Below are 14,860 nucleotides of genomic sequence, written 5' to 3'. Positions count from 1 at the left end.
CAACCATCCATAACTCCATTTCCAGGGTACTCAATGTCCTCTTTTGACTTCTAGGACACCAGGAATGCATATATAAACATTCATACACCTTTAATACCAGCACTCAGGAGGCAGAGACAGGTGGATCTCTGAGTTTGAGGCAAGCCTGGTCTACAAGTGAGTTCCTGAACAGTCAGAGATACACAAAGAAATCCTATGTCAAAACAAGAAAAACATTGACAAACATGAAGTCAATTTACAGAGCTACTTGTGGCCAGGCATGGTGGTACATGCCTTTAATCCCAGGACTTGGAAGAGGGGCTAGGATCCTTGTAGATCCTTGTAGACAGCCTGGTCTACATAATGTTTTAGTACAGCAAGGACAGCATAGAGATCCTGCCTCCAGAGGCATAGTTTGTCTTCTGGAAAGAGATCTCAAATTCTAAAAGCATGTCAGACCACCTTACAGGATATACTGACCACCCACATAATGATGGGTCAATAATTGGACTACACCTTTTTTTTTCTTGCATCTCTGTGGAAGCCAGAAGAAAGCATAAGTTCCCCTGGACCCCTGGACTAGAGTTACAGATTATATTAACAGCTGGATGCTGGGAATCAAACCTGGGAATGAAATCCAGGTCCTCTAGAAGATCAGCCAGTGGTTTTGTTTTGTTTTTTGTTAGTTAGTTTTTTCAGACAGGGTTTATCTGGCCTCAAACTCAGAGATCATCCTGCTTCTGCCTCCCCAGTGCTGAGATTAAAAGTATGTACTGCCACCAAATGACACGGCATCTACTCTTGATTTAGAGTATTGAGTTATTTGTGTAACTAGCTAGGAAGCTATTAGGATGAGAGAAAAGTGGGAAGAAGAGTGAGTTCATGAAGAAGGGAACAGCTTTGCAGGGTCTACTCAGTGGTAGATCCAGTCAGAGAAAAAAAAGTCCGGGGGAGGAAAATGCCATTGTCTGATATGGAAGGTTAGCAGAGGTGACAAGGACAACAAAGAACACAGCACACACAGAATATGAGGTGGGCTAGGCCTGGGCTTAGCGTCTATATAACTTCTTTATAAGACACCTTGGCCCTGCACACCCCACATCTCAGCCTCCGGGGCAACCTCAGTTTCCTGTGCCCTGGAACTCAGAAGCAGGGAGTCATCCTCCAGGAAGTTGCCCAGCTGTGCCAGCTGCCGGCGGATGATGTTGGTGGTGTGGTGCACCCGGCGCACACGCCTCAGCAGGCTCAGTAGCAGGGTCCGGTTGCGCTCATGGCGCTCTACCCAAGCATCACGGAGCTCACGGTAGCAGTTGTGTTGCTCACCCTCCGAGGCAGCCAAAGTTGCTCCACAGCCTAAGGGGCAGCGCTGTTGGCCATCCTGCTGGCAATGCTGGCGGTGTTCATCCAGGACCCCACGCAGAATCCGTGCAGTGCAGCCCTCATTGGGGCAGGTCATCAGCTCGAAGGGGCATGAGTTTTGGTGACTCTTGCGATGAGCCAGAGGACATGTCACCAAGCAGCCAGCTGCAGCGTTCTTGCACTAGGGAGTATAAGAAAGCTCAGTGTGAATTAAACTAGGTTAAGGCATTGTCACGTGGGGCTCTAATCTATGATATTCCCTGACAGGGAAACAAGTGAACTCTGGAACCTCCTATGCTTTCTGTTTGCTTGCTTTTTGGTTTTTCGAGACACGGAGTCTCTGCAGCTTTGGAGCCTGTCCTGGAACTAGTTCTTGTAGATCAGGCTGGTCTCAAACTCATAGAGATCATCCCGCGTCTGCCTCCTGGGTGCTGGGATTAAAGGTGTGCACTACCACTGCCCGGCTTGCCTCATAAGCTTTTTATTGGTTTTTGGAGACAGGGTTTCTCTGTGTACCCTTGGCTGTCCTGGAACTTGCTCTGTAGACCAGCTGGCCCTCTCAAACTCAGAGATCAGCCTGCTTCTGCTTCTCCAGTGCTGAGATTAAAGGTGTGCGCCACCACACCTTGCTGCCTGCTAACTTTTGTGATTCCAAGTTTCTCCATTTTGTAAGTTAGAGGGCTGAAGAGTAAGGGCTAGTGACCAGGCACTTTATTTCTGAAATTCATTTATGATTCCCACATTACACCTGAAGTTCCAAGGAACCCAGGAAGAATAAGCAGCTTGCCCAGTCACACAGCAAATGGTAGACCCTTAATTCATGTCTTTAACCATGTCTATGACCTTTGCCTTCTACTCAGTTCTGACAAAGGGCTTCTTGACAACTCTTCTGGCTCTGCTCCACCCCCCAGGACAGGAGTGGATGGATGCCCTGAACTACCTTGACTTGTAGGCGACCAATGGTTTTCCGGAGTTTATTCACTTGGACCATCTTTCTTCTTTTCACCTCTTGTCTACAGCATGGACAGGAATTTTGTCTAGAAAGAGGTATCAGTGTGATGTTGGGAGTGGTAAAGTCATGTGATTTCCAGAGCAAGCCTTCATGGGGGCAACCCAGCTAGTCCCTTCTTTCTGGCTGGAGGAGACATCATGGGGGTGGGGCTAGAGTGAGGATGTGGCTCCCAAGCTGAGACTAGGGACTTCAGACACCAGAGAGGGAGGCACACATATTCTGAGTGTCCCAGATTTTGCAGCTGAGTCTTATAGCCATTGGAACCCAATTTTGGATAGCCCTTCCCTTCCCATTCTTGGCTGTAGGAGTTGCCCCCCCCCCCCCCCCCCCCCCCCCCCGCCCTCCTGGATTCCCAATGGCACCTGGCTAGCCACTGGAAGATGCACTTTTTGCAGAAGATGTGACTGCATGGCAACCTCATTGGCTTCTTGAGAACCCCATGGCAGACGGAACACAGGAAGTTGTAGTCAGGAGGGCTGGTAAAGAGGTTGAGATCGTACCCACCACTCTGCAAAGGCCAAGTCAGTGTTAAGGCCTGGGTGAGACCAGGCTCCATGCTTCCCACCCCCAAGCACTCATACCAACAAGATACCTCAGCAGTTTTTTCGGTAGGGAGGCAAGCTACATGAAGAAACCCAATTACAGAGCCTCCAAGGACCAGACCCCACTTCAAGGGTGAATCTGTGGGAGTTGACTCCCCCAAGATTTGACAACATTTGACTGAAGAGGCTGGGAATAGCTCAGGCTATACCACCTAGAGCCTTCTGAAAGGTGTTCTTGTCCCATAAAGCAGCTGGCATCCATTCTCAAGCGTGAGATATCATGGATTCCTGATGGCATCAGGGCAGGTGGAAAGAGACCCGGGGCTCACCATGATCTGTGTCTGGACGGCAGCTCCACTGAAGCTTAGTGATCAGGAGTCTCCATTTCACAGCACATGGGGATTGACATCACAGTGGCATTGTCTAGCTTTGGCCAATCACAGCTCTGGCCCAGGGCCACCTTACCCTTTCCCTCTGAAGGTGGTAGTAGAGTAGCCTCAACTCAGGGTAGTCTATGGTCTCTCCCTTGCCACCTAGGTTTTGGCTAACAGCTTCTAGTTCCCAAAGGCCAGCAGGATCACAGGGATTGAAACCTCTTCCATTAACATCCCTTCCCAAGGACTAGGCCATCCTGTGAAAGAGCCCAAGCTTTTCAACTTAACTGTAAAACCAAGAAACAAAAAAGGCCTTGGTCTTTTGGAGACAGGGCTTCTCTGTGTAGCCCTGACTGACCTCAAACTCAGAGACCCACATGCCTCTGCCTCCCAAGTGCTGAGATTAGAGGCATGCACCACCACCACCTGGTTAATAAATTCTAGTATACGTATTGCAGTTTCTTCTTTACTATAACAGTCTCCATATTAGTATAGAGGTCACATTGGCCAAATAACCATAACTAAGCAGAATACAAAGTAGGCCTACGGGAACAGTAGCGGAGCCGCTGACATTCACGACAATCTGCTCCTTCAGCTGCAGGCTTGGGAGATTCCAAAGCACAAACTAACTACAAAGGTCACTCCACCATGCAGCTTCTAGGTCATCTCTGATGGGGTAGGACTGCTGTTTTGGGGCTGCATATGCTCAGTGAAATGAATATTGGTTCACAAAGCTTAAGTTCAGTGGAGTCACACACTTTGGCCATCACTGGTGTCCTATTTGGGGTGGACAGACCCCTAGGGAAAAAGATGCCAACACATTCCTTCAAGATCACTTTTTGCACAGGTGGTCAGGTCAGTCATTTTTTAAAAAAACATATATATATATATATATATATATATATATATATATATATATATATATATATATATAGTGTTCTGTCTGTGGGCCAGAAGAGGGTGCCAGACCTCATTACAGATGGCTGTGAACCACCATGTGGTTGCTGGGAATTAAACTTGGGATCTCTAAAAAGGCAGCCAGCGCTTTTAAGCCTGAGCCATCTCTTCAGTCCCTAGGCGGTCACTTTCTAAATAATTTTAAAATAGCCGGGTGGTGGTGTTGCACACCTTAATCCCAGCACTACTCGGGAGGCAGATGGATCTCTGTGAGTTTGAGGTCAGCCTGGTCTACAGAGCAAGGTCCAGGACAGGCTCCAAAGCTATGCAGAGGAACCCTGCCTCAAAAAAATAAATAAAATATAACCCGGCTTAAAGCTGTCACATAAACTCCCTAATTCTACCTGGACAGTGTCCGAAACAGTTGGAAACCCAGGTGTGATCTGAGCATTTGGAAGGCTGAAGCAGGATTGTTAAATTCTATGCCTTCACTGAACACAGACCAAGCCCTTCCCTCCAAACAAACAAAAAAGCTATGCGCAGGGCTGGAGATGGCTCAGAACCGGAGTTCTTTCAAAGGACCTGGGTTTGGTTTCCAACAGCCACACGGACGCTTTCAACTACACGAAACTCCAGTTCCACAGGATCCGATGTCATATCCATGGGCATCAGGGACGCACATGGTACACGTACATACATGTAGGCGAAATAAAGACACATTTTAAAAAAGCTGGTTTTGCAAGAGATCCGACTGCGTCGGCCTTCCAGATGCTGACTGCTGGGACCAATACACCTGGCCACGAATGCATATCTCACTTAAACCGAAAGGAACACCCCAAACACAAATACATACACGGAAAGTTAAACCACTTTATTTAACAGGACGCCGGAACCCTGCCATTTTCGCGGGCGAAGCGGCGGTAGCAGTCTCCAGATTCGGTGGAACCTGCGGAGAAATGACGTGGTTAGGATCGATGGCACCAGCCAAGCCGCCAGAGCGGCGAGGCGATCCGGAATGTAGGGGCCTGGGTTTCACCCTCCCACACTGGGGCAGCGGGCGGTGAGCTGAGGCCCCTGTGGCTCTGGGCGCCGAATCTCACCTCCGGCCACAGCCAATGCCGAAGATGATTTTCAACGAACGCCCATCTACCGGGACAACAGCGAACGCGGATAGAGGCCGGTGAGGCGCAACCTACCTGGCAGACAGCGCGGGACGACGCACTCGTGAGCACGACGGGGCCGGAGAGGCGCGCGCGAGAGCTCTTTATAGTCTCTCCCCGTCGGCGCCCGTCGCGGCTTCGGCAAGGGAAACGCGCAGGCGCAGAGAGAACGTGGCGGGGGCGGGATAACACTCAGCCAATTACAGCTCGGGATGATCTGCGCCGGCAGTCGAGATATCGCGGCGCTTGGTGCACTATAAAAACTCCCTTCCGCGCACCCTCGCTCTTCTTCTTCTTCTAGAAAACACGTGAGTCTGTGTGGCTGTGGCTGGCGTGGGGCCTGGGGCCTGGGCAGTGGAAATCCGAGGACATCCGGAGCGAGACACCCCTAGCCGGAAAGACCGGCTTCGGAACCCCAAGCGGCCGCGCGTTTAGGGTCCTGCTGAGTTGCTTCCTTTTTGTCTCTAGCAAATGGCGGATGACGCCGGTGCAGCGGGAGGGTCCGGAGGACCCGGGGGCCCAGGATTAGGAGGCCGTGGCGGCTTCCGCGGAGGATTCGGCAGCGGTCTGAGGGGCCGCGGCCGTGGTCGAGGCCGTGGCCGAGGGCGAGGCCGCGGGGCTCGCGGAGGTAAAGCTGAAGACAAGGAGGTAGGTTTGGGCCATGGACGGGGTGGGCCGGGCCATGCGCTCTTGCGTGAGGCAGCCTTTTGACTGGCGTCTTCCTGCAGTGGATTCCCGTCACCAAGCTGGGCCGCCTGGTTAAGGACATGAAGATCAAGTCCCTAGAGGAGATCTACCTGTTCTCCCTGCCCATTAAGGTACAGACACACCTCGGTGCTGAAACGTCGCATGGGGTGGGAAGTTTGATATCGTGATGAACCTCTGCTGCCACATCCGTTACCGGGGTGAGACGACTACTTGGCAATAGCTTCCTTTACTATCTAGTGACATGTTTGACATGTTTCCCACAAACTTTCTGTTTTAGGAATCTGAGATTATTGACTTTTTCCTGGGAGCTTCCCTAAAGGATGAGGTTCTGAAGATCATGCCCGTGCAGAAGCAGACTAGGGCAGGCCAGCGGACCAGGTTCAAGGTATTCAAGTCTGTTCTTTGGCAGGGTGAAGGTTTAAGATTAAATGGTGGGGTTGAGCAAAACTCTCTCACTCTGCATAGTCACACTAGGTTTCACCCGTGTGACTTTCGTACCGGGAGAGAGAGAAAAAGAGTTCCTCAAGTACCTTGGATTGGCCTCCCAGTGGCCTCTCTTGCCTAGAGGAGCACCACAGATCCTAGCGTCGAGATATGCTGGTTCTGTGAAACACCACCAGCCATTCCACCTAAGTCTCCTCTTCACAGGCTTTCGTTGCTATTGGGGACTACAATGGTCACGTAGGTCTCGGTGTCAAGTGCTCCAAGGAGGTAGCCACTGCCATCCGTGGGGCCATTATCTTGGCCAAGCTTTCCATTGTCCCTGTGCGGAGAGGCTACTGGGGGAACAAGATTGGCAAGCCCCACACTGTTCCTTGCAAAGTGACAGGTCGCTGTGGTTCTGTGCTGGTGCGTCTCATCCCTGCCCCCAGAGGCACTGGCATAGTCTCTGCTCCTGTCCCCAAGAAGCTACTGATGATGGCTGGCATCGATGACTGCTACACATCAGCCAGGGGCTGCACTGCCACCCTGGGCAACTTTGGTAGGTGGATCACACACAGGGCATGGGTGCTTGGTGTGTTTTTAAGGGATGGAGATTGGACCTGTCACCAAAGTGACTGACTCTGCTCCTAGGAGTGCAACAGCTCCTTAGTGGGAGGGACTTTTATCTTCAGAAATCAAGCCACCAACCCTTTTCTCTTTTTTTTTTTCCCAGCCAAGGCCACCTTTGATGCCATCTCTAAGACCTACAGCTACCTGACCCCCGACCTCTGGAAAGAGACTGTGTTCACCAAGTCTCCTTATCAGGTATACTGATTCAGCTGGTGTTGTGTTTGCTGGCTTTGACTTCCTTCAAGAGTAGGGAATGTATTAATTGTATTAATACATTAATTAATTGTATTCTACTTCTCTTTTTAGGAATTCACTGACCATCTTGTGAAAAACCACACCAGAGTCTCTGTTCAGAGGACCCAGGCTCCAGCTGTGGCCACCACATAAGGGTTTTTATACAAGGAAAATAAAAGTGAATTAAGTCTGTTAACATTTATTTGTCTCTTGCATTTTTTTAGAGGACAATAAAATAGGGTGCACCCAGTCACGAGAGTTCTTGGAGTCCTAGGTAGCAGCCGATTGCTTAGCAGCCTTTCTCTCTTCCAGCATCCTCTGCTTCTGCTTTGCCAAGCACTTTCTGGCAGAATAATAGGCTCCCAGGTCATAATCTGTAGAAGAGATGGGGTGGGAATGTTAAAGGATGGGAATTTGGGTGAGGTTTTAGCAGCTAGGAAAAGCCATAAGATCCCAAACCCTGGGGCTGGAGAGATGGCTCAGAGGTTAAGAGCACTGACTGCTCTTCCAAAGGTCCTGAGTTCAATTCCCAGCAACCACATGGTGGCTCACAACCATCTGTAATGAGATCTGGTGCCCTCTTCTGACAAGCAAGCATACATGCAAGGAATGTTGTATACGTAATAAATAAATCTTTAAAAAAAAAAAGATCCCAAACCCTGGAAAGAGCTGAGGGTCACTCACAGCGGTCATGGAAGGCTTTAGCCACCTTGTGGAACTGCTCCAGTTCCTTGGCACAGTTCTGCTTTGAGTTCTCTCCTTCTCTCTGTTGACAAGCCTTAAGTCTCTCCTGGATGATGTTAATAATTTCCTGGTCAACTTTGCTGAAAGAACAAGGGCTAGCAGTGACTGTCAAGAATTTGAAAGGATGGAGCCTTGTTCCAGTTCGTCTGGGTTCTTTATAAGAAGGGGGTATACTGGATAAAGCCATCCAGTCAATTGTTCCCTACTGTGAACTTACTAGTCCCTTCTCCATTGCATCTCAGCTTCAAAGATACACAGGATATCACCCTCTTTGCATTCCGTGATGTCTGGCACACGTCGGTACTGCCGGTGATAGTAGTAGAATCGGTTCTTGGCATGTTGTCGCTCAATAAACTCTGCAAAGAGAAACACCTCAAACTCTGAAGTCCCAAGGTTTTACAGTAACAGGCACCTTCAGTGGCAGATCTCACCTCGTGCCCCTAGCCACCTTAGAGGGCAGGTCCTTATATACAAGAGATAGCTGGGAATTTAGAACGCAGTTGGGCCTATGTGCCCCACAGTACAGACAGGGTTTGAATAGGCAAGGAAGCTCCATTGGGAATTCAGCAGTAGGACCCAATGTTTTCCATTGGTTAGTTAAAGAGCACAGGGTTCACACACGCGTTTAGACATCCTAAAATGTTACTGAAAAATGAGCTGACCTTAATGCAGTAATCCACCTGGCACTGTCTTGAAAACTTAACTTTTCCTAAGCCAAGGACCATCTGTAAACCTGGGGCAGTGACTTGTCTGGGAAGCTGACAAAAGTATTTGCTATGTTGTCCTGGACAATAATGAAGGTGCTGTATCAAAGAATTTACCTTAGCAGAGCCTCAACACTTGGAAGAGGGAAAAGCAAAAACAACCACCTGAGTATGCTCTGTACCCCAAATGCTTAACAGATGAGCCGCTTAGTCGACTGGACATAGTGCCCAGCATGTCCCAACTGTTTACCATGCTGGCAAACGGGGGGGGCATCAAGGGTTGAATGGAGCACTCTCTGGGACCAGGGATAAAGAGCAGTCATTTAAAACACAAACTTTGGACAAATGAAGCTGTGACCCAAAAAGAACGAATGAACACCCTGCCCATGCAGATGGACAACACTGTCCATTTCAACCAGGGCTTACTGACCGGCTACTCGTGACACAGAGATGACCGGTGGTGGGCTAGATTCCTGACCACTACCGTTTTGTTTCGTTTCAAGACAGGGTTTTTCTGTGTAACCCTAGCCGTCCTGGAACTCGCTCTTTAGATCAGTCTGGCTTCGAACTCATCACCGGCCTACCACCACCTGTACCCTGCCACCACCGCCCGGCTTCCCGCTACTACCGTTTAAAAGAGCGACCAGGGTCGAGAGTAGTCAGGGTTCTGCTGAAGGCAGAAAGAATTATGGGCAGGGTGTAGTCCCGCAAAGGGGACTATTCCGCGGGGGCGACGGGAGGGCCTGGGAAGTGGTCTGGGGTGCAGCGGGGAAACAAAAGGTGACGGCTCGGTTCCGGGGTGTCTCAGATTCAGTGTCATAAGTGCACTGGGAAGGTTAAGAGACAATTTGGAAAAGGAAAAAGAATCGATTTAGACTCGGGGGCTCTGGATGCGGGGCAGCAACGTGCACCGGGTGGTGGTTCCTGGGGACGGGAACTGGACGTGGGATCCGTGGGGGACCAGGAGCTACTGAGCGGGCGGAATCCTAGACCCTGTACCTCTCACGAGGGTCACGGGCCGGTCCACGACGAGATCGAAGGCCTTCATAAAGTAGGTCAGGGGGTTGGGGAGCGAGGTTTGTGGCGAGGGAGCCGGCGTGCGGCGCGGGGGCTCAGGGTACACATCCTTGTCCCAAGAGTCCGGCATGGCTGCAGCAAGCCCTCCCCGCAGACCTTCAATTTCGCTCCGTGTCCGGACCAGCCCGGCCTGAGGACGCGGAGACCTCTACGCCTGCGCGGAAAGGCGGCACCGCGCCTGCGCAGTGCGTAGCCGCGGGGCACCACGGGATCGTGGCCAGCCTCTCGGGCACCCCCTTGTGGTTCCCAGCGCTATTGCACAAAGGCAAAGTTCACCAGACGCTAGGAAATGCTCTTCCCTGAACCACCAGCTAAGTCAGCAGGGAGCAAGTAGAACACGACTTGGCAAGAGAACACACACAAATCAACGAGTAATAGAAACAGCAAACGCCCTCACTACTCCAGGAAGCCACTCTGGACTGCCCAGCCGTCTGGCCTGTTACTGGCTCTGCTGGTGGGTGCAGGTGAACCTGGGGGCTTCTCTGAAAAGTCGGGGCTTGTCCCATTGTAGTCTGTGGGGGAAAAGGGTCTCCTACCCTAGGCACGGAGTACCTTTCCCTGCTTCTGGGGGTTCTTCTCTAGTCTTCAGCTCTTGTGCCCCCAGCTGTCCACTGCCCAGGACTGTACTGCCCAAACTCTGAGTTTACGTGTTTAGAACTAGTTTTGCAGCCTGGGTAGTGGAAATCCTTACCTGTCATCTTGGTGCTGGTCACCTCCTGCCAGTGTTGGGGACTAAGAACATAGAGCTATCAGCTGCGGTGACTTACCAAATCTAGTATTACACAAAAATCAGTTTATGACACTAAAGTCAGACCCACAAGTCTTAACATTTTGGTAGCATAGACAGAATCTTTTTTCCCCAAAGACTGGGTTTCCGTGTAGCTTTGGAGCCTATCCTGGAACTAGCTCTTGTAGACCAGGCTGGCCTTGAGCTCACAGAGATCCACCTGCCTCTGTCTCCCGAGTGCTGGCATTAAGGGCGTGTGCCACCAATGCCCGGCTGGTAGCATAGAATTTTAGTACCTAATGCAAAACCGTTGTCCCTGAGGATATTTTAAGCCTGATGGACTCGGTGATTCTACAACTATAGAACCTTGATTCTGTAACAATAGACTCTCAGGACTGAAAAATAACGCGGGGGGGGGGGGGCACACGTCTTTAATCACAGCACTCTGGAGGCAGAGGCGGGCACCAGTAGCACAAACCTGTGGGAGGAGCTACACAAGGGATGATCATTCGAGTCCAGGAGTTCAAGACCAGTTTGGAGAGCCAGATGTGTAGGTTCACGCCTGTAAACCTGCCTGCCATTTTGGTGGCCACGGTAGAAGGATTGCCAAGAGTTCAAGGCCAGATAGGCTATAATGTGAGACCTTTTCTCAAAAGAAAAAGGAGCTGGAGAGATGGCTTAGCAGTTTTCCAGAGAAAACTGAAAAAGAGGTTTTCCAGAGAACGTGGATTTGATATCCATCACTCGGTTTGTAACCGGCTGTAAATCCAAGTCCAGAGGATCTGATGCCCTCTTCTGGTCTTCAAGGACACCAGGCAGGCAAATGATTTACAGGTATACATGTAGGCAAAACACCCATACACATAAAATAAATTTATTTTATTTTATTTATTTATTTATTAAAGATTTCTGTCTCTTCCCCACCGCCGCCTCCCCTTTTGCTCCCCCTCCCCCACATAAAATAAAATTTAATTTAAAAAAAGGGAGCCAGGCAGTGGTGGTGCACGTCTTTAATCCCAGCATTTGGGAGGTAGAGGCAAGTGGATCTCTGAGTTCAAGGTCAGCCTGATCTATAGAGCTAGTTCCAGGACAGTCAAGGCTACACAAAGAAACCTGGTCTCTAAAAACCAAAAAGACTTATATAATTTGTGGGGTGGTGGTAGCAAATGCCTTTAATCTCAGTAATTGGGAGGCAGAGGCAGATGGATCTCTGAGTTTGAGGCTAGCCTGGTCTACAGAGCAAGTTTCAGGACAGCCAAGCAAGGCTACACAATAAAAGGACTGTCTCCAAAAACCAAAGGAAAAAAGAAAGGAAGAGAGAAAGGAAGAAACAAAGAATATCAGAGCTAAGAGAGTAGCTCAGGTAATAGAGTGCTTGCCTAGCATGCACAAAGCCCTAGGTTTAATCTCCAGCACTGTGTAAACCAGACATGGTAATACATAATACATAACTATAATCCCAACACTTGCCCTTGGGAAGTGGAGGCAGGAGGATCAGAAATTCAAGGTCATCCTTACCTATATACTAAGTTGCAGGCCAGCCTGTGATGCAGAAGACCCTGATACAAAGAAGCAAAGAAACATGAAAACAAATTCATTCAAGTACCTGTTCTGGCTAGATTCATGTCAACTTGACACAAGCCAGGGTCATCTGGGAAGAGAGAGCCTCAACTGAGAAAATGCTTCCATCATACTGGCTATAGATAGGCTGTAGGGCATTTTCTTGATTAATGACTGATGTGGGAGGACCCAGACCATTGTGGATGGTCCCGGTTCTATAAGAAAGGCTGAATCAGTCATGAAGAGCAAGCCAGTGAGCAGCATTTTTTCATGGCCTCTACTTCAGTTTCTTTCTTTCTTTCTTTCTTTCTTTCTTTCTTTCTTTCTTTCTTTCTTTCTTTCTTTCTGTTTTTTGTTTTTCAAGGCAGGGTTTCTTTGTGTAGCCTTGGCTGTCTTGAAACTAGCTCTGTAGACCAGGCTGGCCTCGAACTCACAGAGACCTGTCCGCCTCTGCCTCCCCCAAGTGCTGGAATTAAAGGCATATGCCACCACCCCGTCTTCTACTTCAGTTTCTGCCTTCAAATTTTTGACTTGAATTCTGCCTCAGTTTTCCCTCAATGATAGGCTGTGATTAGGACATGTAAGCCAAATAAATGTTGTCCTTCTCAAGTTGATTTTGATTATGATGCCTTTATTTATTTATCTTATTATTATTATTTTTTTTTTTGAGACAGGGTTTTCCTGTAGCTTTGGAGCCTGTCCTGGAACTTGTGCTGTAGACTAAGTTGGCCTTGAACTCACAGAGATCTGCTTGTCTCTGCCTCCGGATGTGCGGAGATGAAAGGGCGCACACTGCCACCGCCTGGTGAGGTTTTTTTTAAAGTTTTATTTTGTGTGTGAGTGTTTTGCCTGCATGTATGTCTTTGCCCCACGTGCATGCTTGCAGTGTTCACGGTGGTGAAGAGAATGCCAGATCCCCAGGGACTGGAGTTACAGACAGTGTGAGCGGCCACACAATTCCCCTGTGCTGGGAATTGAACTGGGTCTTTTGGAAGAGCAGCTAATGCTCTTAACGGCTGAGCTATCGCTGCAGAATCAATCATGGTGATAGAGAGCTCTAGCTTGCAACTCTCCGGGCAGGAGACCTCTGTACCGGACTCAGATTTTCCTTCTGGCTGTGACCTGAGAACAGGACCCTCATCAGGCCACAGTTGCCTGTCCTTGAAGAGTTATCCCCCAGGCCCCTGGAAGAAAAAAATACGATCCCTGGTCCCAGGTGTTCTTGCCACTGTAGACTGCCCATCTAATGCCCCTCCCAGGTTTGTTCCTGGCACCAAAGGCCATGCTGGCTCTAGGAGCCAGCCAAGGAGCCTGCCAGGTGCTAAATCTGGGATGTGGCAGCTGAGTGTTCTGGCCTTGTCATTCTACCTCTGGTGCCCTGTGGGGAGGCCCCTTCCTGACCTGCAGGGACCGGCCATGGTCAGTGGGCTGGGGCTACCTTCTGAACAAACTGGCCTTCCAGGGGAGGGGGAAGGGGCAGCCCTGGAGCTGTGAGGAATGGGTCTGAAGAGATAGCAAAGGGCCAGGGGCCGCGCTTTGGGTCTGGAAGGGGCGTGAGAAGGAGAGGTCACGGTAGTCACCTGCTCTTGACACACTACTTTACAGTCTTTGATCCATCCAGGCCTCGCCAGCCTGAGTTCACAAGAGCAGGAAGTCTGTGATTTTAAAGAGACCCCGTCCCTAACCCTGCATCATTTGCATAATTTGATGGGGTAGCACGGAGGACTGCCTGGACCCCTCCCTCAGGCCTCTAGTTCACATTGTATTTGGGGTGCTGAGTCTCCTGGATCATCCTGAAGCCACCCCAGGGAGATCCCAGTTCTGAACTCCTTTTTCTCCTATCCTATCCTATCCCAAGTCCCACCGGAAGTTCTCTGCCCCTCGACATGGACACCTGGGCTTCCTGCCCCACAAGAGGAGCCGGAGGCACAGGGGCAAGGTGAAGAGCTGGCCACGGGATGACCCCAGCCAACCTGTGCATCTCACGGCTTTCCTGGGCTACAAGGCTGGCATGACCCACACCCTTCGAGAAGTGCACCGCCCTGGACTCAGTGAGTCACTGCGGGGGAAACAGGGCAGAGTGGGGAATGGAATCTTGCAACTGATAGGAGCCAGAAACTGTTAGTGTGGTCCAAGCAGAGCCACAGTTCCACAAAAGATGATGGTCTGTGCATGGAAATTGCCTTAGGATGGGAGGATCCATGCTGAACTTTGTCAAGCCCTGACCATGAGCAATGCCCGGAGGGAGGGGTTTCTAACAGTACTTACCGTGGAGAGGCTAGAAGAGTGGCCCCAGGTAGGTAGTAAGCAGAGCTACTGGGGTTCAAAGATGGGCACCCTTGTGGGGCTCAGGACTGTAATCCTAGCTACTTGGGATACTGAGGCAGGAGGATCACTAGTTTAAGACTAGCCTGAGTAACTTAGTTAGCCTCTGTCTCAAAATAAAAGGAAAAAAAAAAAAGATTTGGGGAATGTGGCTCAGTAGTAGGAGGTTTAGCTTGTATACTCAGAGTCCCAGGTTCAATCTCCAGTACTGTTAAAAATAATATAACAAATTTAAAAAGTGGGTTATTCATCTTCCCCAAAGCCTCCCGTAGTGTCTCTGTAGAACTCTAGAACACATATTTTATTTTTTTTAAATATTTATTTATTTATTATTTATACAATATTCTGTATGCCTGCTGGCCAGAAGAGGGCACTAGACCCCATTACAGATGGTTGTGAGCCACC

General features: G+C 49.8%; 4 protein-coding genes, 1 long non-coding RNA gene and 2 other non-coding genes across 8 annotated transcripts in view; 3 read left to right on the top strand and 4 right to left on the bottom strand.

Annotated features, from left to right (window-relative positions):
* Window positions 1-87: 87 nt before the first annotated feature.
* On the bottom strand, window positions 88-4,862 carry Rnf151 (ring finger protein 151). The gene is made up of 4 exons (XM_050136011.1): window positions 4,764-4,862; window positions 2,713-2,858; window positions 2,279-2,375; window positions 88-1,519 (listed from the first exon to the last, which is right to left on the bottom strand). Exons 1-4 carry the CDS (start codon window positions 4,860-4,862, stop codon window positions 1,049-1,051), a joined length of 813 nt encoding a protein of 270 aa, XP_049991968.1. The 3' UTR covers window positions 88-1,048.
* A 151-nt stretch (window positions 4,863-5,013) lies between these two features.
* LOC126497458 (uncharacterized) lies at window positions 5,014-5,603 on the bottom strand. The gene is made up of 2 exons (XR_007590617.1): window positions 5,360-5,603; window positions 5,014-5,109 (listed from the first exon to the last, which is right to left on the bottom strand). It is a non-coding gene; the product is annotated as an uncharacterized lncRNA (long non-coding RNA).
* Window positions 5,177-5,303, bottom strand: LOC126498728 (small nucleolar RNA ACA64). The gene has a single exon (XR_007590884.1). It is a non-coding gene; the product is annotated as a small nucleolar RNA ACA64 (small nucleolar RNA).
* Window positions 5,604-5,675: 72 nt separating the features above from the next.
* Window positions 5,676-7,520, top strand: Rps2 (ribosomal protein S2). The gene is made up of 6 exons (XM_050135479.1): window positions 5,676-5,971; window positions 6,052-6,141; window positions 6,309-6,416; window positions 6,680-7,013; window positions 7,188-7,279; window positions 7,391-7,520. The coding sequence occupies exons 1-6, from the start codon at window positions 5,795-5,797 to the stop codon at window positions 7,469-7,471; spliced, it is 882 nt and encodes a 293-aa protein (XP_049991436.1). The 5' UTR covers window positions 5,676-5,794; the 3' UTR covers window positions 7,472-7,520.
* On the top strand, window positions 6,478-6,611 carry LOC126498750 (small nucleolar RNA SNORA64/SNORA10 family). The gene has a single exon (XR_007590890.1). It is a non-coding gene; the product is annotated as a small nucleolar RNA SNORA64/SNORA10 family (small nucleolar RNA).
* On the bottom strand, window positions 7,502-10,017 carry Ndufb10 (NADH:ubiquinone oxidoreductase subunit B10). Its single transcript, XM_050135492.1, has 4 exons — window positions 9,766-10,017; window positions 8,280-8,418; window positions 8,003-8,142; window positions 7,502-7,692 (listed from the first exon to the last, which is right to left on the bottom strand). Exons 1-4 carry the CDS (start codon window positions 9,911-9,913, stop codon window positions 7,589-7,591), a joined length of 531 nt encoding a protein of 176 aa, XP_049991449.1. The 5' UTR covers window positions 9,914-10,017; the 3' UTR covers window positions 7,502-7,588.
* A 123-nt stretch (window positions 10,018-10,140) lies between these two features.
* Rpl3l (ribosomal protein L3 like) overlaps window positions 10,141-14,860 on the top strand; it is a 28,603-nt gene continuing 23,883 nt past the window's right edge. The window contains exons 1-3 of one of the 2 annotated variants that reach the window (XM_050136033.1): window positions 10,141-10,297; window positions 12,805-12,935; window positions 13,989-14,181. In XM_050136033.1, the coding sequence (XP_049991990.1) occupies window positions 14,142-14,181 (40 nt within the window). In that variant the 5' untranslated portion in view covers window positions 10,141-10,297; window positions 12,805-12,935; window positions 13,989-14,141. Of the gene's footprint in view, window positions 10,308-12,804; window positions 12,936-13,988; window positions 14,182-14,860 lie in introns of both variants that reach the window. The other variant, XM_050136023.1, reaches the window with a different exon arrangement.

The sequence above is a fragment of the Alexandromys fortis genome, unplaced genomic scaffold, assembly GCF_014885135.2.
Source record: "Alexandromys fortis isolate MF-2015 unplaced genomic scaffold, M_Fortis_MF-2015_v1.1 scaffold_29, whole genome shotgun sequence".
In the NCBI taxonomy this organism is placed as follows: Eukaryota; Metazoa; Chordata; class Mammalia; order Rodentia; family Cricetidae; genus Alexandromys; species Alexandromys fortis.
The sequence above is the reverse complement of the archived record's forward strand: the minus strand, read 5'-3'. Positions and strand labels throughout refer to the sequence as shown.